At 34.4% G+C, this 25,801-nt stretch overlaps 1 protein-coding gene across 1 annotated transcript in view; it reads right to left on the bottom strand.

Moving 5' to 3' along the window:
- LOC122685286 (triadin-like) overlaps nucleotides 1–25,801 on the bottom strand; it is a 158,820-nt gene that overhangs the window by 64,713 nt on the left and 68,306 nt on the right. Inside the window, exons 6-10 of the mRNA XM_043889889.1 lie at nucleotides 25,166–25,198; nucleotides 25,018–25,044; nucleotides 22,541–22,567; nucleotides 15,490–15,537; nucleotides 6,162–6,209 (exon numbers count right to left, since the gene is read on the bottom strand). Of these exons, the coding sequence (XP_043745824.1) occupies nucleotides 6,162–6,209; nucleotides 15,490–15,537; nucleotides 22,541–22,567; nucleotides 25,018–25,044; nucleotides 25,166–25,198 (183 nt within the window). The remainder of the gene's footprint in view (nucleotides 1–6,161; nucleotides 6,210–15,489; nucleotides 15,538–22,540; nucleotides 22,568–25,017; nucleotides 25,045–25,165; nucleotides 25,199–25,801) is intronic.

Here is a 25,801-nt window from a genome sequence, read left to right as displayed (position 1 = left end):
ACACTGTCTGCTCTGGTAAGGTCAGGTGACTTAATCTGGCTTATCTAACAGCTAGTTCCTCTTTTCCAGAGTTAGAAAGGTAAGATGGTGGTACAGCGGTGATCCTAGTATAAAGTGTATGGACAGGTTCTTGGGATAATCTTACAGTTTTAGTGTGCCTCTCTATGAAATGCCCAGGCTCTAAGCAAAGGAATGAAAAAGATAGGCACCTAGGTCACATTAGGCAGAGGAGTGGTTCATTTTCACAGCCAAAAAGCAGAATATTGCAAAATGAAAACTGGAATGTGGACAGTATATCTCTCTGTGTGACTTAATAACTTGACTATAGAATATCCTAAGACTTCCCTGGTGGCTCAGTGATAAAGATTCTGCCTGCCAATGTAGGAGACATGGGTTCATTCCCAGGGTTGGGAAGATCCCCTGTAATAGGAAATGGTAACCCACTTCAGTATTCTTGCCTGAGAAAATGCCATGGACAGAAGAGTCTAGCAGGCTACAGTCAATGGGTGGGGGTGGGGGGCGGCAAAGATTCAGACATGACTTAGCAATTAAACAACAACAAAAATGGTGAGAGAGAAGGGATGAGAAGGAAATTGCCATTCATGAAATCAAGCGACTGTGAGAACATTCTAAAAGTATTAAAACAAGAGCAAGAAATGGTGAAATATGTTATGTGAGCAAATGAGATAGTGGAAAATTGCAAAAAGTTCTGTTGAAAATATACAAAATATGTAAGCAAGCAGAGTACGCTCACTTTTACAGATGATTCACGAGCTATGTGTATAGACCATATTTTCTCCGAAGCCCACTCCATACTCCTCACACCCATTCCCAGCGCCTAGTCTGTTGTGGGCGCTCAATAAATATTAAACAACCGAAGTACAAACTAATGTCAAAAGTTTGGAATTCACAGGAATCAATAGTGTTATTATTATCATTTAACATTTATTGAGGGTCAACAGCATGACTTAGTCCACATGTGAAAATAGGTTATTTTATAACACACATTAAGCAAATAATTAAATACAGTATGTATCAACTACACTTTCAGTTTTACTCCATTGATCTTAAATATAAAATTGTTTCTATTTTTTATAGTGTTGACACATCATGAATTATAAACATTTATTATTTAAATAAGTTTCTCTCAGAGAAATCACTACTGTTAGAAATTATTAACATTCACTTGAAAGTATGGGATTAATCTACAACAAACACATATCACAGGTTCTAAAATAGACCAGTTCATTTACAAAGAATAGAAGAAAATCTGAAAAGTGTCTGAGGACAGTGACAAATACACAAAGCATGTAAATAGCATTGGGTTTCACTTGCCTCTGTGACAATTTAAAACACTAATACAATGATGTGGGATACCACTGTTTACAAAATAGCAAAAAGCCAAAAGAAGACAAAAGCTCAAGTGGACACAAATTACTGTACTTACAAATTTAGAAATATTTCTTCATTTTAAGCAAAATACAATTTTTATTACAGGAAATGAACTGTATTTGATACATTTATGATCCACAATTTTACTCTTAATAAAATTACTGTGTTCAAATTTATTCTTGGTTGTTAATAGGCACTTAAATTCTATTTAATCATTTTTCATGAATATTTTTGTCATGTTTGTACTTAAGTAGATTTTGAAGTGATTTTTAATTGTTAAGAGGATGGAAAACTATGCTGAATATTCCAGTAATGAAATTTGCAGCTTAATTTTGGGATACTAAATTTTCCAAGTTTATAAAGTATGTTTTCCCTTAACATTTGAGACTTAGAATCTTAGAAATAAGTCTTTCTAGACCAGCCTTCTGATAGACAGTTTTTTTATAATTTAAAGGAGTGGAAGATCAGCTAATTCACCTTTATAATTGTAAAACCACTAAAAATAATGATAAGGCCTAATGTTTCTATATTCACATTTAAACATTGACCTCACTGGGCAATTACTAAATTTTCTCTTTCATTTTAAGTTTTTTAAAAATTCACAATATAGAAGGTACAATTGCTAAAATGTAATTTACTCAAAATTTTTATCCATATGGTGGTTCACCACAAGGTTTTGTTATGTAAGAATACCTTCTACAAAGATCCTAATAATGGTGTAATTAATTATCAATTAATATTTAGTTGGGCTTCCCAGGTGGTGCTAGTGGTAAAGAATCTCCCTACCAATGCAGGTGATGCAAGAGAAGAGGGCCCAATCCCTGGGTCTGGAAGATCCCCTGGAGAGGACAATGGCACCCCACTCTAGTATTCTTACCTGGAAAACTCCATGGACAGAGGAGCCTGGTGGGCTACAGTCCATGGGATCTCAAAGAGTCAGACATGACAGCACAGCGCAGCAGCTGCAGCAGATTTAATTATTAATTTCATCTAGTGTTTTTACTTTAAAATGAGGGTAGTTGGAAGATTTAATCAGTTATCCTCTGGTTTCCGAAATATTTGACAACTTTTGCTATCAGAAATCACATGTGATTTACTAAAATATCATAATTGTACAGTATTAGAGGAACAGATTATTGCAATCTGCATCACCTAATATTCCTTTCTTCAATAATTCCTCTATGTTTTTATTTAACTCACAAGTACTTATTGAATACTTCCTACATGCCAGCACTGTTAGAGTCCCTTAGAATAAATTCTTTTTTTTTCTTTCTTTTTTTTCATTTATTTTTATTAGTTGGAGGCTAATTACTTTACAATATTGTAGTGGGTTTTGTCATACATTAAGTGATATCATGCACAGGTATGAATGAAAGAAAAAGAAAGATGATATGTGAATGATTTGATTTATTACTATTTTCTTCACCAAAAGTTAGATTGAAATCACACTGAAGGAAGAAAATTAGAAATAAGGAGATGCTGGGACTCTAATCTACAACTCAGATCGTTAAAGTTAATTGTCTTGACTGGTCTCCTGCCCTGCCCCGGTAAGTAAGACTTCACTGAACGCTTCCTGAGAGTGACTGCTTTGATCTTCTGGCTAGTAACAAGCAAATATTACCAAAGATTTTCTTCTGAGAGAAAGCAAGATTAAAAAAGAGAGAGGGAAATTGGACTTAGGGGGACAGGTCAATTTTGAAAAGTAATACCAAGGAGAAAAAAGTACACTAAATATGAGAAATTAAATATCAATAAATAAACCAAGCTTAATGAAATGTGAATTAACCAAGCTTAATGAAATGAAATTACACTGAAGTGGTTTCCCTGGTGGCTCAGTGGTAAAGAATCCGCCTGCAATGCAGGATTTGCAGGAGGCATAGGTTCAATCCCTGGGTCAGGGAGTTCCGCTGGAGTAAGAAATGGCAACCCAGGCCAGTATTCTTGCCTGGAAAGTCCCATCGATAAAGGAGCTAGGCTGACTGCAATCCATGGGGTCACAAAGAGTCGGACATGACTTAGTGACTAAACCACCAATGAAAGGTGATGTATTCTTTCTAAATATAATATACAATAAATATAAAGACAAATCCTCATACAGTAGAGTGTGTTGTGATGTTTTATCTTTGGCATTCCTTGGCTCTCACTATAAGGACAGCAACATGTACTATGGAATATATTTGTGTCTCCTGATGCTTCTAGGTAATTTCTTTCTAAACAAAGAGAAATTGCTAATGGTGTTTGTGGTGTGTGTGTATCATTAAAGTGGGGAAATTTATAAAGATTTTCTTAACACTCAAAATTCTTGTCTAGCCAATGTACGATCTTTATGAGAACAACTGAAAACCACATGATCCCTCAATGAATTACAGATAAAATTAGAGGTATACTTTTAGACTTTTGCAAAAGTTAAATTAACTAAATTTCTAATTCTTACATGATATGAGGTCCAGTTTACTAAATTACATTAACATAAAATTTTTTCACCTATTTCTATATGAATTTTCCATAGCATAAAGTTTAGCTTAATCAATGCTTCCCTAGCAATCATAATGCAGAATAGGTCCAGAGGTTCAATATACTCAATTTTACATAGATCAGAAAGTGTATTTGAAACCTATTAAGAAGTACGCGTAAAAGTTTGTCCCTAAAAGAGTTTGTAAGTTCAAATTTAAAATAATGAAAATAACTCTTTATAAACCATTTAATTGTACTTCAATGCATTATGAACTAGTTTTAGACTATTTATACTTCTAAATATAAAATCTATATAAATAAGAGAACTACACAATAGTCAAACATCATCTCAGGAATAAATATTAGAATATTATGATGAAATCTATAGAATGTAAGTGATTTATTCTCACATAAATTCCTTAATTTATTAAAATCACAAAATATATTTTTCACATAAATTATTTGTCATAGATATATCATCACAAAAATATTCAGGTAATCCAAATACCCTATTTTTTATGATCTGTGTAGTTTAAAAATATGAAGCCACTGCTTTATACTATTTAAAACTGAAATGATTTACTAAATCAATATTAAAATCATTGAAAGACTCATTTTTATATAAGCCAAGTGCCTAAGTGTTTATAAAATAAAATGAGTTTAGTAAAAGAATGAATTATAAAATCATCTGAAGGAGTAAATTCACATCTCTAAGAGCCATTTCCAGTCTCTGAACTTTCTGAGGCAACATTATATAATTAATAAACTGACATGAACATGAAGGTAAAAAGAAATAAAACAATCTGTGCTTAAATCAGTTATATGTTAGGTACTATTATTAGTGTGGGCATTTTATATTCTAGTAAGTCTTCTCTTAATTTGCTGTGGTTATAAAAACAATTTGCAAATGCCATAAGATGAGCAGCCAACACCTTTATACTAGAGAAGAGTAAAACTATGAAGCTTAATGAAAGCAAAGTGATTTGATTCTCACTTATACTGAAGCTGATTTCATAAGGAAAAAGGTCTAGTAAATACTAAATACTTAACTAGGAGTTTACATTTTTTCAGATCCTTTCACATATATTTTGAACTCCACATCTAATCAGACAGGCAGGTCAAGTATAATTAACCCTATTTTTTAGAGAAGAAATTTAGGCTCAGAACATTATCAAGGTCAACAAGTTGAGACTGGGATCCATGCTCCTAAACCTCAACTTTATATTTCAGAGACGAACATATCTGCCTCAAAAAGAGGCTGACAGAAACATTCAACTGAACTCTAAAAGTCCAGGTACTCCGCAGAAACCAAAATGAATTTGAAAACTTTTTCAATGTGATTTTTATTTTGATAAGCCCAAGGAAGTCAATCCTTGACTAATTTTTTAAATTAGTCAATCCTTGACTTAGTTTACTTATCTGAAATATGAGGGTTTGAATGATTTTCTTAATATATTTATGTAAAAATATCTAAATTTCTGATATTAGGAATTTGTCTCTAAGGAGAAATTATTTTCATTTTATTCTTGACAAAATTATGCTAGTTCTAACCTCACCTACTGATTATAATTAATAGTAAATATTATAATATTATAGTATATTAGAAGCCAAAGGATTGAGGGAACAACAATTAAAATCATTAGCAATGTGAGCTCTAACAGAAGGCATAACATCACCTCAAATGCTTTTACTCTACTATGCTGTAGTATTTTCCTCAAGCATATTCTAGAGTGATATGTTTATTATATAGCTGCATAAGTAAAAAGAAAATGCATTATTTATAGCATTGTGACTTATAATCCTGAAATTTTAGACCTCTTGGGAGAATCAATTGCTGAAGTCGTAATACAGACTCAAGTAATTTACTTGTATTGCTGGTTTTTCACTTTGTTTTAACATATTATTTTTCAAGCAGTAGAAATTGTTCTTGCATAAACAGAATTGTTTCATCGCTGTTCTTTAAACTATGATCAATCAGGTGGTGTTAAAACCACAAATCACACAGGAAACAATGTCTACCAATTGGCCTGAAAGTTTTCCTTATTCCCAACAATCTTCAGCATTGTTCTTGGTGTAATTAAGCAGTTTGTGGAGCTTTCCTGGTCTGAACTTACACTCAGTTTAGTTATACAAAAGAACAAAAACCCAGATTGCCACCTCACACTCTCCCTGGCACAGAGAAACATACAAGGACAGTGATAGAGAGCAATCGATTTAAAGGTTATTGTCGTCCGCCTGTCTGAATCCAGTGCTTTCCTCCTCACGTTGTTGTCTTTCTAAAGAAGATAATGTCAACCTCCTTCATTTTTTTTTACCTTGCTCCACTGTCTTGGTTGTTTTCTCTTCCTTCTTTCCAGGTACAGCTGCAAAGCAGAGATAAGGTTTAAATAAAAGTTCCAATGGAAATGCTGCTTCTGCACAAAAAGGCATTTTGTAACTCATTCAATGCCAAAGATTTCTTCTAAACAGGCTATTTTAAAGCTTTTTCAATACTTCTCATTTCTCTATAATTCAACAGAAACCTACTATTATAAGTCTACTCTGAAAGAATTAGAGAAATAAAAATAATCCCTTGCCCTCTTCCTACTAGTTTTTACATACTGTTTCCCACCTTATTCTTTTACATGTTGCTTTGATAAACAAGCTCTGTGAAGAGCTCTGCTTGATAGGATTATGATTAATCGACTTACATTCCAGGTTATTGCTGGAACCACTTAGCATCTTGAAAATGTCAACAAGGTGCTCATTTAAATTCATGCTTAATATCGCTTAATTAGCTCAAAGGACAGTGTCGCCATGCTTGAGATTTGCTTAAATACTAAATGAAGTCATCCCAAATTACAAGTAACCAAAAAAAAAAAAAAGTATTACTTTGGTGCTATTTCTGAAGAACTACTGAAATTTTACTACTGTTGGTGGAGCAGTAAAATTATCTGTTTACCTGTTTATACATCCAAGAAATAGAGTTCAGACAAAGTCAGTGTACTGCAATAACTGATTAAAGCAAGGATCTTCAGAGGACATTGGCAACTATTAGAAGAAGGATGAATGGGCAACTGAATATTGCCATCATACCCGAGTTCACCCTCAAGAGCTACAACTTTGAAGCGAAAATGTGGTTGTCACCAACTTAACACACTGATGAAACTTAGAACAACTCATTCATAATGGGACATCCAGACATTCTGCGCTTCTAATGACACACAGTGTGATATACAACAGTATCACCTCTGAAGTATCCTTGCCGAAGCATTCAAATGGAATCAAGTTAAGCCAAGATTTAATCAAACATAGGATATAAAGAACATATTAAGAAATATTCTGAAGAAACTATTATAGAAAACCTAAAGTGTCTGTAGTGTAAATGACCATGATCTTTTCAAAAAGTTAATGATATTAACTAGAGCGAAAAAAGGGAAGAGTTTTATATAAAACTTCCTAAGTTCACTCAGTTGTAATAGTTCATCTGTAGATTCTTTAGAAATTTTCAAAAAAAATTTTCAAATAGACAATTTCACCTGTGAATAAAGTTTTATTTTTAATTTTTTTATTTCTGTACAAATTACTTCTTTTTCTCACTTTATTGCAAGGGTTGGAATACCTAGTATAATATTTAGTACAAGTGCTGATAACAGACATCCTTGTCTTTTCCAATTCTCAGTGAGAAATCTTTCCATTTTCTCCATTGAGTATAATATTTGTTAATAGTTTTTGTATATATAGTCTCAGAATAGGGAAGTTTCTTTCTACTTTAATATGAAATACATCAAATGCATCATTTATGAAAAGTTTAATTTCCCTTTATATTATTATCGTTAATTATGTTGATTTTTGAAATTGCATTCCAGAAATAAAACCAACTTGGTTGCATGTTGTCTTCTGCATGTAATATCAGACTTTTTATTGTTGTACAGTTGCTAAATCCTATCCAATTCTTTGTGACTCCATGGACTGCATAATACAGGCTTCCTTGTCCTTCACCATCTCCTGGAGCTTGCTCAAACTCATGTCCATTGAATCAGTGATGCCATCCAACCATCTCATCATCTGTCACCCCCTTCACCTCCTGCCTTCAATCTTTCCCAGCATCAGGGTCTTTTCTAATGAGCCAGCTCTTTGCATCACGTGGCCAAAGTATTGGAGCTTCAACTGCAGCATCAGCATCAGTTCTTCCAATGAATATTAAAGAGTGATTTTCTTTAGAATTGACTGGTTTGATCTTGCAGTCCAAGGGACTCTCAAGCGTCTTCTCCAACACCACAGTTCAAAAGCATCAATTCTTCAGTGCTCAGCCTTCTTAATGGTCCAACTCTCACATTCATACTTGACTACTGGAAAAACCATAGCTTTGACCATATAGACCTTTGTTGGTCCATAAAAGCAAAGTAATGTCTCTGCTTTTTAATATGTGATCTAAGTTTGTCATAGCTTTTCTTCCAAGGAGTAAGTGTCTTTTAATTTCACGGTTGCAGTCGTTATCTGCAGTGATTTTGGAGCCCAGGAAAATAAACTCTGTCACTGCTTCCATTGTTCCCCAACCTATTTGCCATAAAGGGATGGGGCTGGATGCCATGATCTTAGTTTTTTGAATGCTGAGTTTTAAGCCAGCTTTTTCACTCTCCTCTTTCACTTTCATCAAGAGGCTCTTTAGTCCCTTTTTGCTTTTTGCCACAAGGGTGGTGTCCTCTGCATATCTGAGGTTATTGACATTGTACTGGCAATCTTGATCGGGCTTGAACTTCATCCAGTCCAGCATTTTGCATGATGTACTCTGCACATAAGTTAAACAAGCAGAGTGACAATACATAGCTTGGACATACTCCTTTCCCAATTTGGAACCAGTCCGTTTTTCCATGTCCGGTTCTAACTGTTGCTTATTGACCAGAATACAGGTTTCTCAGGAGGCAGATAAGGTGGTCTGGTATTTTCATCTCTTGAAGAATTTCCTACAGTTTGTTGTGATCCACACAGTCATATGCTTTAGCGTAGTAAATAAAGCAGAAGTAGATGTTTTTCTGGAAAACTCTTTCTTTTTCTATGATCCATCATCAGATGTTGGCAATTTGACCTTTGGTCCCTCTGTCTTTTCTAAATCCAGTTTGAACATCCTGAAGTTCACAGTTCACATACTGTTGAAGCCTACCTTGTAGAATTTTGTGCATTACTTTGCTAGCGTGTCAAATGAGTGTAATTGTGCAGTAGCTTGAACATTCTTTGGCATTGCTTTTCTTTGGGATTGGAATGAAAACTGACCTTTTCCAGTTTGGTGGCCACTCCTGAGTTTTGCAAATTTGCTGGCATATTGAGTGCAACACTTTCAAAGCATCATCTTTTAGGATTTGATAATAGCTCAGCTGGAACTCCATCACTTCCATTAGCATTGTTCATAGTGATGCTTCCTAAGGCCCACGTGACTTCTCATTCCAGGATGTCTGGCTCTAGATGAGTGATCACACCACTTGGATCACACCATTCATACTGATCAACATTTGGAGGGGTCTATTTTAGGGGAAAAAGTGGATTTGTACTGCACAAAGATTCCAGCTACGAAGGAAACAAAGCAGCTATATCATTCTTACACAGTAATGCCTTGATTATGGACAGACAGTTCTGAAAGGAACTGTGAGGTGGAGAAGTGGGTTTTCTTATAGTTTCAGGTTTGTTTTCATTTACTTTATCACTGTTTAATTACCTGCAAAGTTCCAGCTTATCGCAAACCTCAATCTCACTTTTATTACAAAGATACCAAAAGATGCTTTCTCAAATTAAAGCTAGTGGCTTTAGTATTTATATCTTACTATATAATACTATTGAGGTAACATTGATTAATAATGTTATGCAACTTCTATGTGTACAAGATTATATTTCTACTTTTGAATAAATTATAGAATGCTCACCACCAAAAATTTAGTTTCCGATCTTTACTATCGTATTTACACATTCATCCCCCCTGAACCTTCCCCACCACTCTGATCTCTATATCTACATGTTAGGTTTTGTTTTCTTTGTTGATTTATTTTAGTTTCCTGTTTGTTTTTTATATTCTACTCATGAGTAAAATTAGATGACACATGCCTTTGTCTGATTTAATTCACTTGACGTTACTTGCATGTGCCACAGCACTTTACTTCAAATGTCTAAAATTAATCTTGTCTTCTCTCACAAAATAGTTTATTTTTATCTTTTTCATTTTTATTACCCATTTTATTATTCATTTTCATTTTTATCATTTCATATTTATATTAAATAATATTCTTCTAGTTGTTGTTGTTTACTAGTTAAGTTTGTCTGACTCTTTTGTGACCCCATGGACTGTAGCTCACCAGGCTCCTCTCTCCATGGTATTTCCCAGGCAAGAATACTGGGGTGGGTGGCCCTTTCCTCCTCCAATATTCTTCTAGTACTCAGCTTCAAACTTTTTATTAGATAATTTCTGAACCTTTCCCTTGCAAAGTTGGACAACCTTGTCAAGTTCCATAGAATCTATTTTATAATAGCGCTCATATAATATCCCTTCTTTCCAATTTCATGACTAATATCAGATCCTAATGGACATTGCCTATATCATTGCCAAACTTCCTAATGAGCCTCAGTTCAGTCAGTCAGTTCAGTCGCTCAGTTGTGTGCAACTTTTTGCGACCCCATGGACTGCAGCACGCCAGGCCTCCCTGTCCATTGCCAACTCCCAGAGTTTACTCAAACTCCTGTCCATTGAGTCGGTGACGCCATCCAACCATCTCATCCTCTGTCGTGCCCTTCTCCTCACACCTTCAATCTTTCCCAGCATCAGGGTCTTTTCAAATGAGTCAGTTCTTCGCATCAGGGGGCCTAAGTATTGGAATTTCAGCTTCAGCGTCAGTCATTCCAATGAACACCCAGGACTGATCTCCTTTAGGATGGACTGGTTGGATCTCCTTGCAGTCCAAGGGACTCTCAAGCATCTTCTCCAACACCACAGTTCAAAAGCATCAATTCTTCTGTGCTCAGATTTCTTTATAGTCCAACTCTCACATCCATACATGACTACTGAAAAAACCATAGCTTTGACTAGATGGACCTTTGTTGGCAAAGTAATGTCTCTGCTTTTTAATATGCTGTCTAGGTTGGTCATAACTTTTCTTCCAAGGAGCAAGCGTCTATTAATTTTCTAAAGCAAAAGTCTGAGTATCATTCCTATACTTACAATTCTTCTCTGACTCCTTAGTGCTCATAAGATAGAGCTGAATTTTAAAATCAGGCCCCCTTACAGCATTATTAGCACTAGTTGTATTAATTTATATTGTATTCTTGAGACTCTTTTTTTTTTTTTTCTTGAGACTCTTATTACTCTTCATAGACACCATGCAGTTTCCCTCTGCTTTGCCTTCCTCTGTTACATAGGCCCAAGATACTCTTTCAACTAATTATTATGTAACAAAAGACTACCTGTTACTTAGGGCTTAAATTTAAAGTCACCTTTTAAAGCAAATCTTTTGCTTTTCCTAAGGTAAGAATAATTTTTAAACTCCTATGGCACTTTATCTCTATTTATCTATTTACCCTGTTGGCTTTCAAACATAAACTATGATCATATGGAAAACATTTAGCTGAAAGCAAGAAAAAAAAAAAATGAGGCCTAAATAACTCATGGAGCCAATCAAGGTTCATATATCCATGAATTTAATTTTAATTGCTTAAGTAATATCTGAATATTTCTTTAAGTTTTCACATAGTGTATGATCCACAAGTATATGTTGAATGAAAGTGAAAAGTATTTGAAAACTTCAAAACAAATATAAAACAGTAAGATAATTATCATATTGATGATTTAATACTATATATCTCCAAATAAAATTTGACTTAAAAGCAAGCTTAAGATTAAACAATTTATACCAGATACAAACTGGCACACTGTGATTAATTTAAAATTTTTAATTATTTTTCTAACTTTGAACATTAAAATGATTGTAAACTCAGTAGTTTCCACTAAACATTGTAACACAGTTCCTAGTTCAAGCCTCAATGTTGAATAATAAAGTCCAGTATCTTAAAAACAAAGAAAGCCCAAAGGCGATTGGGGGTTGGTTACTATATGTATGATGAAACAATATATATTTCATGTGTGATTAATTGTCACTGATAAGGAGAAATGAAACTACCTGACAAATGAGAAGAGTCTCCTTTAAATGTTACTTGTCACTTGTCAAACTGGTTAAGTCCTACCTGAGTTTCAAAATATTTATGGCGGCTTTGGAAGGAACACTTGTTTCTGTTCATTTTCTATAGCTGCAAGGAAATCTAATACGTAAAGTCATATTTAAATTAATGATTGAGGTACGAGATAAGATTAACTAGACGCAAAGTAACTAATGCCAACACTCTATTTTCATAAACAGGTTATTTACCTCCTTGCATTTCATTCTGAGCCTAGCAATCAGTTCTAATTAATCCCAACCAAAATGCTTGGCCTTACTCTAAACTCAGAGATCATTCTTGGTTGAATATTTCAGTGAATTCACTAAATTAAGATTCAATATTAATTCAGTATGTCTGTTTACTCTAATGGGACTTGACTAACTCCATATTGAAAGTGAAAGTGAAGTCGCTCAGTGGTGTCCGACTCTTTGCGACCCTGTGGACTGTAGCCTACCAGACTCCTCCGACCATGGGATTCTCCAGGCAAGAATACTGGAGTGGGTTGCCATTTCCTTCTCCAGGGGATCTTCCCAACCCAGGGATCGAACCCAGGTCTCCCACATTGGAGGCAGACGCTTTAACCTCTGAGCCACCAGGGAAGCCTTATTATGGAACTCCATATTATGTGTGCTCATATTTCTACCCTAAATCCAAGTGATTCATAGTCTGTGCATGGGTCAGCTACTAGTTTTCAAATCTTTCCTTCTTAACTCTGTCTCCAGACTGTCTTGACAATCAAAGATTTCTTGAGGCTCAATATGTGAAATCTAATTCCAGATAAAATCCGTATAACTGCTACTTGGACATCCCACTGGTCTCATTCACAACTGAAGATTTTGAACACAATTCTGCCTTCCTTCTGTTCTTGCTTCAACATATATAGATGTCCTTACCTTATAGTTACTTACTAGATCTATGTACCCTGTGAAACTGTATTTAGACCCTTAGCCTTGTTATTGACACCATGGAATTACCCATTCTGAAGCACCCAGGTTTTACTCATTACACTTAATGCAGACAAGCAAAAGTGATTTCAGAATAAGACCTCATAAAAGAATGACATATATTAATATGGACTCCCAATAAATTCAAGGCTCTGCCACTTATGGCAAATCGATACCTAGTAAAACATGTTAATGAAACAGGTATCATGGTCACTTATCTCAAAAATGACATCACAAATAATAGGTTACTAAGAAAAAAGCTGTCTAAGAAACAGATTTTATTTCTATCTACTATGAATTCAGAATAATAAGTAGAGTTATATTTGAAAAAGCAAACCCATTAAATAATTCAACTGGTTCTAATTAAGTATTATCTTATAGTACAGTTTATATTTCCTTTAAGTATCCTTTAATTATTTGTCTTTCATCAGTATATACATGTGTATAGTAACTTATACACTAGTTTATATAACTAACATATTAATTTATAGCTTACTTGATTAACTAATATATACATTTATCAATATATCCATGTATTCATATATATATATGAATATATATATATAAAGCTTGGGAATGTGGATATGTATCATATATATTTTATATCTCCCTATAGCCCTGATACATATTTTCCTAAAGAGCATATGCAATAAAGAGCTTTTAAGAAGAAAAATGTTAAGTCATTTTAGTGGCATATATGGGAAAGGGTATGTGTGTAGTGTTTGTATATGTGTGTGTGGAGGATAGGGTTGCTAAACTGTGCCTTGAGATTCTTCCAAAGATACTGGATATATTATTGATTTCATATCTATTTGTAAAGCAAAATCACAAATTTCAATATTATCCCAGTTTATTTTGAATGGAGAATATATAAATTTCTCATCATACTGAATATTATTAACATATATTAATGTTCTTAAAGATATTCTTTAGAGTATCAACTAAGAGGAGTCAATATTCACATAATGGTTGCTTCTGATTAGATATAACAAGAAAAATAGATTTAAAAACTTAAATTCCAAACTTCCTAATATATTTCTTTCCAGGCAAGCATCCAAAGGAACGTATTTTCTAATTTTACACTATTCTTACATAAAGTGAACATTGTTCATGGAAGTTCTACTAGTCAAAATTCTGTTTGTTCAAACCCTAAACATGCGAATCACTGTAATGAGTTTGAATGCTCTCCAGATGATTGGATTCTGTGGAGTTTACACAGTTGCATTTCTTCAATTTACTTTCAAAAACGAACTTACAATTAGACTATAATTACTATCTTTAGATTATGACCCTAAAGGAATAAAAAATTTTGGCATCAGAGTATTGAAGACAAAGCCTTGTTAACATAGGTACTACAAATCTTGTGCAAAGTGACTTTGTTCCGTATCAGTGAAATAGTAAAATCAATAAATAAAGCTCTTCCATAAGCATCTCTGAAAGAGATGGGAATACCAGACCACTTGACCCGCCTCTTGAGAAACCTATACACAGCTCAGGAAGCAACAGTTAGAACTGGACGTGGAACAACAGACTGGTTCCAAATAGGAAAAGGAGTACATCAAGGCTGTATATTGTCACCCTGCTTATTTAACTTATATGCAGAATACATCATGAGAAACGCTGGACTGGAATGAGCACAAGGTGGAATCAAGATTGCCGGGAGAAATATCAATAATCTCCGATATGCAGATGACACCACCCTTATGGCAGAAAGTGAAGAGGGACTAAAAAGCCTCTTGATGAAAGTGAAAGAGGAGAGTGAAAAAGTTGGCTTAAAGCTCAACATTCAGAAAACTAAGATCATGGCATCCAGTCCCATCACTTCATGGCAAATAGATGGGGAAATAGTAGAAACAGTGGCTGACTTTATTTTTCGGGGCTGCAAAATCACTGCAGATGGTGATTGCAGCCATGAAATTAAAAGACACTTACAACCTAAATAGCATATTAAAAAGCAGAGACATTACTTTGCCAACAAAGGTCCGTCTAGTCAAGGCTATGGTTTTTCCAGTGGTCATGTATGGATGTGAGAGTTGGACTGTGAAGAAAGCTGAGCACCGAAGAATTGATGCTTTTGAACTGTGGTGTTGGAGAAGACTCTTGGGAGTCCCTTGGACTGCAAGGAGATCCAACCAGTCCATCCTAAAGGAGATCAGTCCTGGGTGTTCATTGGAAGGACTGATGCTGAAGCTGAAACTCCAATACTTTGGCCACCTCATGCAAAGAGTTGACTCACTGGAAAAGACCCTGATGCTGGGAAGGATTGGGGGCAGGAGGAGAAGGGGACGACAGAGGATGGGATAGCTGGATGGCATCACCAACTCAATGGACATGAGTTTGAGTAAATTCCGGGAGTTGGTGATGGACAGGGAGGCCTGGAGTGCTGTGATTCATGGGGTTGCAAAGAGTCGGACACGACTGAGCGGCTAAACTGAACTGATAAGCATTAAACAATACATTAAGTTAGAAACTTTAGCATAAAGAAGTTATAGTCATGACATCTTTTTCTTTAAGCTGCACTGACCTTTTTTCGATGAGGCAGAACCAACCTCTTCTTTGGTTCGTTCAGTCTCTGTAAATTCAGATATTAAAGAACAAGAAATGGATATTAGACATGCCAGGTCAATACCTTAGAGTATTTGAAGTCAGACAAGACTAAAACTACCTAAAGGATAAAATGTATGTGGCACCTAAGAGCAAAGCAAGCAGCAGAGAAAACTTGGCTTTAATGTGCTTGAATTTTTTTGTAACCAGTTGTGAAGTAATACAGACGTTCTCTTCCAAGATACAATCCTTGTGAAAAATGCATACCTTTCCAACCCCCTGTAAGCTTAGGTAATAAAATATCACCAATCTCTTTGAAACCTCTTATTTGTCTCACTACTCATTGCATACCTCTCTCTTCATCTCAGAATATCACTGCCCTAATTTCTGTATAAATCATTTATTTTTCTGTAGTTTTTTATTACATGAATTTATCTTCAAACAAAGGTAAGCCCAGTATACACAGGTTGAGTTTTATTGTTTAGTGATATATAAATGGAATTATTTTTTTTTAATTCTTGTAATTGGCTTCCTTCAAAATGTGTTGAGATGCAGTGTTAAAATAGTTTAACAAGATGGCCTACTAGACTTTAACAGCTTTAGTGGTTTGAAAGAAACCAAAGGCAGAGTCAACAAGATTCAAGATTTTTCTTGAATCAAGAAAATGGTACTCAAGAGCAATTATCGTTAAGAGTCAAATAACTAAGTTTTCCCAAATAAGGCAATATACGTCACAGCCAATTAATATTTTTTTGCTTTGCTTCCAGGTAGTCTCTACAAAACCTCTGACATAGCCCCTACTAGCAGAGTCCCCCTCATGTTTTTGTCACTCTCCTATTTGATTCACTGTTTACTTAAACTTTTTACACAAGTCATGCTGATATGAGTAGCTGTAGTTGATTGCTTTCACTGTTGTGTAGCACCCCACTGTATACATATTCTACATATTATCCATTCCCCTGCCAATGAACACTGGGTCCTGTCCAATTTTGTATTATTATAAATGCTGCTGCTATGAATATTCCTGCATATGAATCCTGGTGCAATGTGCAAGAATTTTCTTAGAAGTGAAAGTGCTAGGTCATAGCATGCACTCTTGTTTAAATAAATGCCATATTTTTCCAAAGTTTTACATTTATACCACCAGTATATGTAAGAGTTTCTATTGTTTCATAGCATAACCATCACCAGAATGAACATTTTCCTCCATTTTTGTAATGGGGTCAATTTGATATGTGTAAAATAGTATTACTGTGATTTTAAGAAAATTTTCATTATTATTAACACACTAAATCTATTTTGACATATTTTTAGGCCATTTTGTGTCTTTCTTGTTTTATTTTTGATACTTGCTTATATCTTTTATTCATTTTTCTACCCACTATTCTATCAAGTTCTTTGTCCTTTTTTAGAGTTTTTTTTCACTACTAATCTCTAGTTACTAATACAGGCTACAAACATCTTTTCCAAATATGTAGCTTGTCTTTTATCTCTTTATGGTATCTATTGATTGGCTTTAATTTTAATATAATAAAATATATTAAACTTTTTATGACTTGAATTTGCATGTAATTTGAGATTCAACTGTATTTCAAAATAATATAAAAATATATCTTCCTATACTTATTTAATGCCTTGTTTTGTTCAATTTCTGAAACCATCCAGAACTGATATTTTGAAGTTGTACAAAGTAGGAATAAATTACTTCTTTGCAATGAATACCAACTGCATCAGCAATACTCAAAAATAATCTCTCCATTCTCTATTGAAATGGCTGTTTTTTTCTTACATCAGATTTTGATCAAGTGGAATTGTTTTAGGTCTCTTTTGTTCCTGTCCTACTGGAAAACTTTAGATCTGCCCCAATACCATGCCATCATTTAAAACACAATATCAAGAGATTGCTTTATTAATAAGACTCAAGTCACATTGCACTTGTCTCAATAGTCATACATTTTAGTGTTATTTTGCTGTACTCATTATATTTCCATAAAGTTTATTTCTGATTTTCTCTTTTGAAACTCTTTCCTCTTCCTCCATGCTTCCTTGTTCTAAACTGAACTCAGATTCTACTTCTGCTAGTACTCCTTTATCTAGCTTGGTTTTCTTTGAACCAAACTTGATGAATATTCTTAAGCTCTGAACCATGACATTTTCCAGTTTCAGGATGGCACCCAGGACACCAACTGTGGCTTTATAAGTAGGATTAAATAAGAAGCACATCTTGCCCTACAATCTAAATCAGCCCCAGGTCTATTACAGTCTAGTTTTTATGGTACTTAAATTCCCAAACCAGCACCTGGCATTGTATCAGTGCTATTTTAAGTTCAATCAGGCAGCATCATATGTGATTTGGGTAGTGATCATATAATTTATCATCCAAACTAAGCAGGTGAAAAGAGTTGCTAGTAATTATTATTCTGGAATAATACAAATAAACCCAGTCTGCCCTAAATGATGAGATACAGTGTCATATAGGACATGCAACCTGTGGTCTAGACACATCTCACTGATATCAGATCTACTAGTTCAGGCCTATAGATCTTTTTCCCCAGAAATTTCCATGACAGAATATTTAAACTGAGTAAAAAAGCCATGTCACTTTCTAAGTATTATCAGCTGTTCCCAAATAGTCTTCTAGTATCATATATTTGAATAAATTCAAAGGTACTTAGGCTTTAAATTCTGCATACTGGATATTCCTGGAAGATCATGACATATATTGGTAGATCAAGAGATAGATGTGTGCAGTTGTGTGACTCACACATGTAGGTGGTTGAGCATAACACAAAAATCCAGTGTGGTGCTAAAACCAAGAAATGAAAAATTCCTGATTGTTGTTATTTAATTCAAATTTAGACCCACAATTAAAAATAACTAGACTTTGGCTCTGATCTGGGTCTTTGGTATCTTTTTTACTCATAATTCAAACTGACCACAGGCTGGTCAAATATGCACAAGAAAATATTATCAAAGCCCTGCTGTCCTTGATAAGAGGAATAAATCAATGTATGGCAGTACTTTACAAAGGTTTGAAGAATACTGGTCCTCGAAGTGTTCTTTTGGAAAAAGAGAGTGATGTCTAATGTATTTGCTAAGCACTGTCAACTATATTCCCTCTTGATCACCAAGAGTAGTGTAAAAGATCTGCATCTAAAAATCTACTTGTTTTACCCCCTTCCTTCATGAAAATAAGTAGTCATACCATCAACCCCTATTTCATTATCCAATGTGGTGGTAAGGAGTTGGGGGGGATGTGCAGTGGACTGAAGGAAGGAGAACTGGGTGTGTTGAGGCATTTTTTTAATGCAGTATGAAAATGGAAAAGGTCAATTTTCATTCCAATCCCAAAGAAAGGCAATGCCAAAAAATGTTCAAACTACTGCACAATTGTACTAATTTCACATGCCAGCAAGCTAAAGATCAAAATCCTTCAAGCTAGGCTTAAATAGTACATGAACTGAGAACTTCCAGATGTACATCTGGATTTAGAGAAGGCAGAGGAACCAGAGATCAAACTGCCAACATTTTGCATTGTAAGAAAAAAAAAAAATAGAATTTAAAGAAAAACATCTGCTTCTGCTACATTGACTATGCTAAAGCCTTTGACTGTGTAGATCACAAGTAACTGTGGAAAATTCTTAAAGAGATGGGAATACTAGACTAACTTACCTGTTTTCTGAGAAATCTGTATGCAGGTCAGGAAGCAATGGTTAGAACCAGGCATGGAACAATGAACTGGTTGAAAATTGGGAAAGGAGTACGCAATGGCTGTTTATTGTCCCCCTGCTTACTTAACTTATATGCAGAGTACATCATGTGAAATGCCGGGCTGGATAAAGCACAAGCAGGAATCAAGATTGCCATGAGAAATATCAATAACCTCAGATATGCAGAGGATTCGACCCTATAGCAGAAAGTGAAGAGGAACTAGAGTCCCTTGATGAAGGTGAAAGAGGAGAGTGAAAAAGCTGTTTAAAACTGTGTAAAACAGCTGTTAAAAAGCCGTTTAAAAATGTTTAAAACTCAACATTCAAAAAACGAAGATCATGGCATTAGGTCCCATCACTCATGGCAAAAATAGATGGGGAAACAGTGGAAACAGTGACAGACTTTTTTTTCTTGGGTTCCAAAATCACAGCAGATGGTGATAGCAATGATGAAATTAAAAGACTATTGCTCCCTGGAAGAAAAGCTATGACAAACCTAGACAGCATATTAAAAAGCAGAGACATTACTTTGCCAACAAAGGTCCGTCTAGTCAAAGCTATGGCTTTTCCAGTGGTCATGAACAGGTGTGAGAGTTGGACCATAAAGACTGAGTGCTGGAGAATTGATGCTTTTGAACTATGGTGTTGGAGAAGACTCTTGAGAGTCCCTTGGACTGTAAGGAGATCCAACCAGTCCATCCTAAAGGAGATCAGTCCTGAATATTCACTGAAAGGACTGATGCTAAAGCTGAAGCTCCAATATTTTGGCCACCTGATGTGAAGATCTGACTCACTGGAAAGGACCCTGATGCTGGGAAAGATTGAGGGCAGGAGGAGAAGAGAACAACAGAGAATGAGATAGTTGGATGGCATCATCAACTCAATGGAAATGAGTCTGAGCAAACTCTGGGAGATAGTGAAGGACAGGGAAGCCTGGTGTGCTGCAGTTCATGGGGTCACAAAAAGTCGGACTCAACTCAGTGATTGAACAATAACAATTATAATGGAATCTTTATCGACCTGCAGAAATTGTAAATCTAGGTTTGGCATCTCTGTTGGTAAAAGGCACTCCTCCTCCATCCACATAATCACTGATGCATAACTTTACATGTGGAGGCAGTAAGTGCCCTTCCGTAGTGTATGCTACATCACTGAACCAGAATGATTTCTCTTTTCTTCAAGCTCATGACACCATGAGAACATCCACCCTGTAGTGATATAGCTCCAAACTAGTCTACGTCCTCCAGTGTTTTTCTTATACTAATCTTGATTTCCTTAGGACCTAGAACAAATAATTCTACACCACAAATTCAACTCACATTCTAATTATTTCCTTTAATTGAGTGCTGAAGACAAATTACCTTTTACTTTTTCCATAGATTTACACTAGTCCTGCCAATCTCACCTTCCCTTGTTAATTCAATTATCCCATAAATACTTAATTTATATTAAACTATACATCTCACTTTCTCACTTGCTCTCATAATTTAAGATAATGTAAAATCATATCCTGAATGGTTATATACACAATACTATGTGGCCCATACTTTGTGAGTAACAGAAGGAATTTTCAACAGTATTTGTAATGAGATGACTTAAGCATTAACTTTATAAATAGCTCACCATATATGGAAGCTATGGAAATATTCTTCTGTTGCGTGGTTTCAAGACCAAAAAAAAACCAAAACAAACAAACAAAAAAAAACAAGTTCTTAGTTGGGGAAATGGACAGTCACATTGCTAGCATAGATTTTAAATAATTTATGAATTGTTTTTAATTAACTTCTATACTGGGAGATAATGCCTATGTCAAGTTCAAATCATTCAACTATACAAGGAAATGGATATCAATTCTTTTGAGACTTTTATATTGAGTCTAAGATGATTTGGCAAGCTAAATTTGCTAATTTCCTGCAAAAGATGCTGATCTCTTCAAAACTTGATTGGATAGTGTTTCATAGATAGCAGAACTTACAGAATTTTTTTTTCATCGCAAATGAGTATTTTTATCTAAATGTCACATTTTCCTAGGAAGAAAATGTTCATTTTCAGAGTAATCTCCAATCTAAAGTTCTGAATCACTGCAGCAAAATTATCAATTTTGTTTTATATATTTTCTTGATTATGCATTTCTACAGACTGAGTATTAGCATACTAAATACTCAGTAATATGAAGTTCTAATCAGCTTATATTCAAGTAAAAATTTTCATGAAAACATAAGTGGAATTTTAGATTCATGTTACACCTTTCCTTAAGGTCTAAAATGTCTATGTAAACACTTTCAACTGTAATTTTTAAAAAGACACCAAGCTACACAACATTATATCTTCCATTTTTCTCTGATATATTTACCAATGACATACTCTGTCTCAAAAACCTGGCAGTAAATAAAACATGTATTCTCTTTTTGTACTAGTACTATCATTAATACTTATGTAACTCTAAGTCAAAAGAAAACATAAACATATTTACACCATGAATAAAAACGTGGTTTGATCTTAAGACAAAGTTTAGAGAAGCTGAAAGAATATTTTGTTCTAAGCTCACACACCATTTTCCCTAAAATAATTGTCATTAATGACAATCTGTTAGATACTTCATCTAATTGAGAAATGCCAACAAAGAAAAAAGCATTTATTCTTTAGTGTATTGTCAAAATTTCATAGATGCAAATGCCACAGTATGTTACAGCTACCAGTTGATAGTTATTAAAAATCTAAGGTTCAAAAGGGAGGGGACATATGTATACTTATGACTGATATATGTTGATGTATGGCAGAAACAAATAATATTGTAAAGCAATCATCCTTCAATTAAAAATATATAAATTTAAAAAATTTTGAGGATAAAAGCCTTAAAAAATTATGATATTGTAAGAGTAATAAATAAATAATAAAATTGTAGGGTTTCATTTCATTAAAGACACAATAACTTTCACTGGTAGACAAATTATGTTGCCTCCTGGTTTGATCAAGTGATTAACCATTAAGAAAATTGCCTATTATGTTTAAAAAAACTGAAAAGATCACTTGTCATTCTGTACCATGGGAAACAAAAATACAAACAATTCTAAAAGATGTTATGATCTAGACAAATTAACATTTACAAATGAAAGTTCTGTAGGTAAGTCTTAAGAACTGATTCACAAAACATACAAGGTTGAGTAAGTATGCATATTTGTTTAACACAACACATAATCAGAGCAAGGAACATTTGGTAAGTCAGCCTTAAAAATTAGCATTAGCATTGTCTAAGCAGAAAGTTAAATGAGTAAGCTGCTGAAATATGCTTTTTGTTTTTTCAAGTTTTAGTCAACATACTTGCTTTAATGTGTTTTTCACTTGGAGCTGTTAAGGACAAAAAAATAATAAGGTCTAAATCAGTTATAAGTCTCCTTGGGTCTCTCTCAAATAGTTTTACAGCTATTTTCATTTTTAAAAAGACTATATTATAGCCTTGTAAACTAAAGAAAAAAGTATATCTGAGAAAAAGAACATACAATGTTGTGCTATTTTCTTTTATAAATTTTAAATATATTAAGGCTTCCTTGATAGCTCAGTTGGTAAAGAATTTGCCTCCAATGCAGGAGACCCCGGTTCGATTCCTGGATCCGGAAGATTCCCTGGAGAAGGGATAGGCTACCAGTTCTGATATTCCTGGGATTCCCTTGTGGCTCAGCTGGTAAACCTGCCTGCAATGAGGGAGACCTGGGTTGGGAAGATCCCCTGGAGAAGGGCAATGCACTCCAGTATTCTGTCCTGGAGAATTCCATGGACTGTATAGTCCATGGGGTCATAAAGAGTTGGACAGGACTGAGCAACTTTCATTTCTACTTTCATGAACCACAGATTTCTGATATTCATATACCTTCTCCCAACACAGAATGCTCATTCATGACTCATTCATTTTGTTTTCCATTTTAAATTATATAAGAACAGATTGATTTTATATATAAGCCAATGCAGTTTCCTTAAAGTTTACAAAATGGTATGAAAAGAAGAAAATGAATCAATAAATTACCCAATAGTTGCAAGAAAAAATTTCAAGAAATTTAGATTACTGCATTTTGTCAAATATTAGATCTTAATGTTTAGTTATTAAAACTCTTAAAACTGATTATACCCATCATCAGTCTTCATGTCTCTCCATGTTTATATCTCTCTGATGTATGCTCTAATTTAACTTTCTGCATATGTACACAAGTAAGAATATATGTTATGGCCAAATGGTGGGAACGTTACCCTGGAATACCTAATGTGGTGAAAGTGAGATTATTACATATTATAAATTATTTAAGAGTTATTCATGTTTATGTTTTTTCAAAAATTTATTATCATATTTGATATTTTTTTCATCCAATCAAACATTATCAAGTATCCAAAATGTTCTTGACATTATAATAGGCACTGTGGGGATAAAGATATAAAAAATGATCCTCATCTTCTAATTTCTATTTAAACTGGGAAACTGAAAAGGTAATATGATCATAAAAGTATGTTAAGTGTTTTTATATGAAAAATAAAATGATGCCATGGGAACTAGTTGGAGAATCACCTAAATGATTTGGGTTTGCTGAGGATGTTTTACAAACCTGAAAGAAGAATAAGAAATGTGGTTTCGAATCTGACTTGCTGTGGTTTGTGATAGGGGTAGAAGTAATTTAGTAGATTTGCCTGGTTGTTTACATAATATTGCAGTTTTTATTTTGTGCATGTGTGCTAAGTCACTTCATTCGGGTCCAACTCTGCAACCCTATGGGCCACAGCCAGCTAGGCTCCTCTGTCCATAGAATTTTCCAGGTAAGAATACTGGAGTGGGTTGCTGTACCTTCCTCCAGGGTTTTTTCCCAGCCCAAGGATCAAACCTGAGTCTCTTACATCTCCTGCATTGGCAGGCAGGTTCTTTACCACTAGTGCCACCTGGGAAACCCAATTTTTATTTTAATGTATCGCTAATGTAAATGCTATTTCCATTTAAATATATTATGGTGGGAGGAGTGACTAATGGACATCATATGAGGCTATGATTACCTACACACATACACACACAGATCATTAAAGTTCCTTCATCAGGAAATACATTTATACTCATTTGAAACAACAGATAGGGCAAGTTATTAAATGCCTGGAAACTTTAAGAAAATCATTTGATATCTACAGGTACTGAATTCTTAGTTTTTGTTTGTTTGTATGTGTGTTTTTTCTGCTTGTCTGATTCTCAATTCGTTTTTTTCCCCCTCATTCAAATGTAAATAGATTGAAGATATAGTTTATTTCTCTCACTGCAACTACCCTGAGTACTCAAGATGTGTCAATAAAGGACATTTTTGAGAATATCTGCTAGAATTAAATATTTTCTATTTAAAAACAAAGCAATATCAGATGCATTTACAGGAAGGGTTTTGCTTTTATTTTTGTTTTTTACACTAGACTATAACAGGGCTTCTCATACTGCATTGACAAATCCACTGGGGATATTAGGAAGTTGCAGATTCTGATTCAGTGGGTCTGGCATGGGACCAGAGATTCTGCATCTCTAACAATCTCTCAGGAGACCCTTACACTGCTGGTTCACAGAACACACATTGAGTAGCAAGAATGTAACGTATTACTTCCATTTTCTTACATGGCCTTGACATTAACTCTATGTCCAGAGCATGGAAAAATGACATCTCATAAGATGGAAGGATTTCCTGCCCGTTCCCCCTGTCTTGGCCCTTACCCCCTGTCTGAGGCTGCAGCATTAATAAAGCCTGGACATCAGCTAGAAAGACCCCTGCAGCCCCAGTCTGACTCACCTGACTGTTCCTTCTTTGGTGACTTTGCTGAATCAAACAAGAAAAGAAAAAAAAAATTAACATTCCATGCTATTTGATGGCATTTCAGCATTCAATTGCAAATTAATATCTCAAAATTAAGAGGATGGAGGAATTTAAAAACCGTTACCTGGTTCCATGTGTTTTTCTTTCTTTTCCTGTTCTGAAATACATTATTTGTGCTTTATTATTATTACTCCAATTTTATTTTCCAACTTAATTGTTCTAAGACAAAGACACATACATGTACTAGCGCAGTATTGCACCAATAATAGCTGCCATGAAGATTAATATCGACATATATTTAAAATAAGTTTTTCCATTTCTTCTCAGTTTTTCCTCATACAACAGCAATAAAGATATTCTGAATATGAGAGGAATTAAAATTTTTCACAGATAAGAATCTAGAAAGATATCATAAGGTCTATAAAGGATGGAAAAAGTTTAAATTTTCTTACTGACTAGATCAATATGAAATAAATTTGGGATAAAAAGTAAGCAATAAGGATAATTATTGCAGTTGCTTCAAAATAATCCTCAGATAAGGATGAACAGATTTCCTCTGGACTTTTTATTATAAGGTGAAATTTTCTTGTATTGAAAAGATATTTGTTTAGCTAAGACAAAGGCTTTGCTGAGGCAGATTTAAGGCACTAAAAATAGACTAAGAATTTTCAGGAAGAAGCACAACACAATTCCCTTGTTTTCAGGACAAATGCTTCTTACAGAGTCCTTTTCAGACAGTGTTTCTTTTTAAGAACACACT

The sequence above is a fragment of the Cervus elaphus genome, chromosome 28 (assembly GCF_910594005.1).
Source record: "Cervus elaphus chromosome 28, mCerEla1.1, whole genome shotgun sequence".
Taxonomy (NCBI): Eukaryota; Metazoa; Chordata; class Mammalia; order Artiodactyla; family Cervidae; genus Cervus; species Cervus elaphus.
The sequence above is the reverse complement of the archived record's forward strand: the minus strand, read 5'-3'. Positions and strand labels throughout refer to the sequence as shown.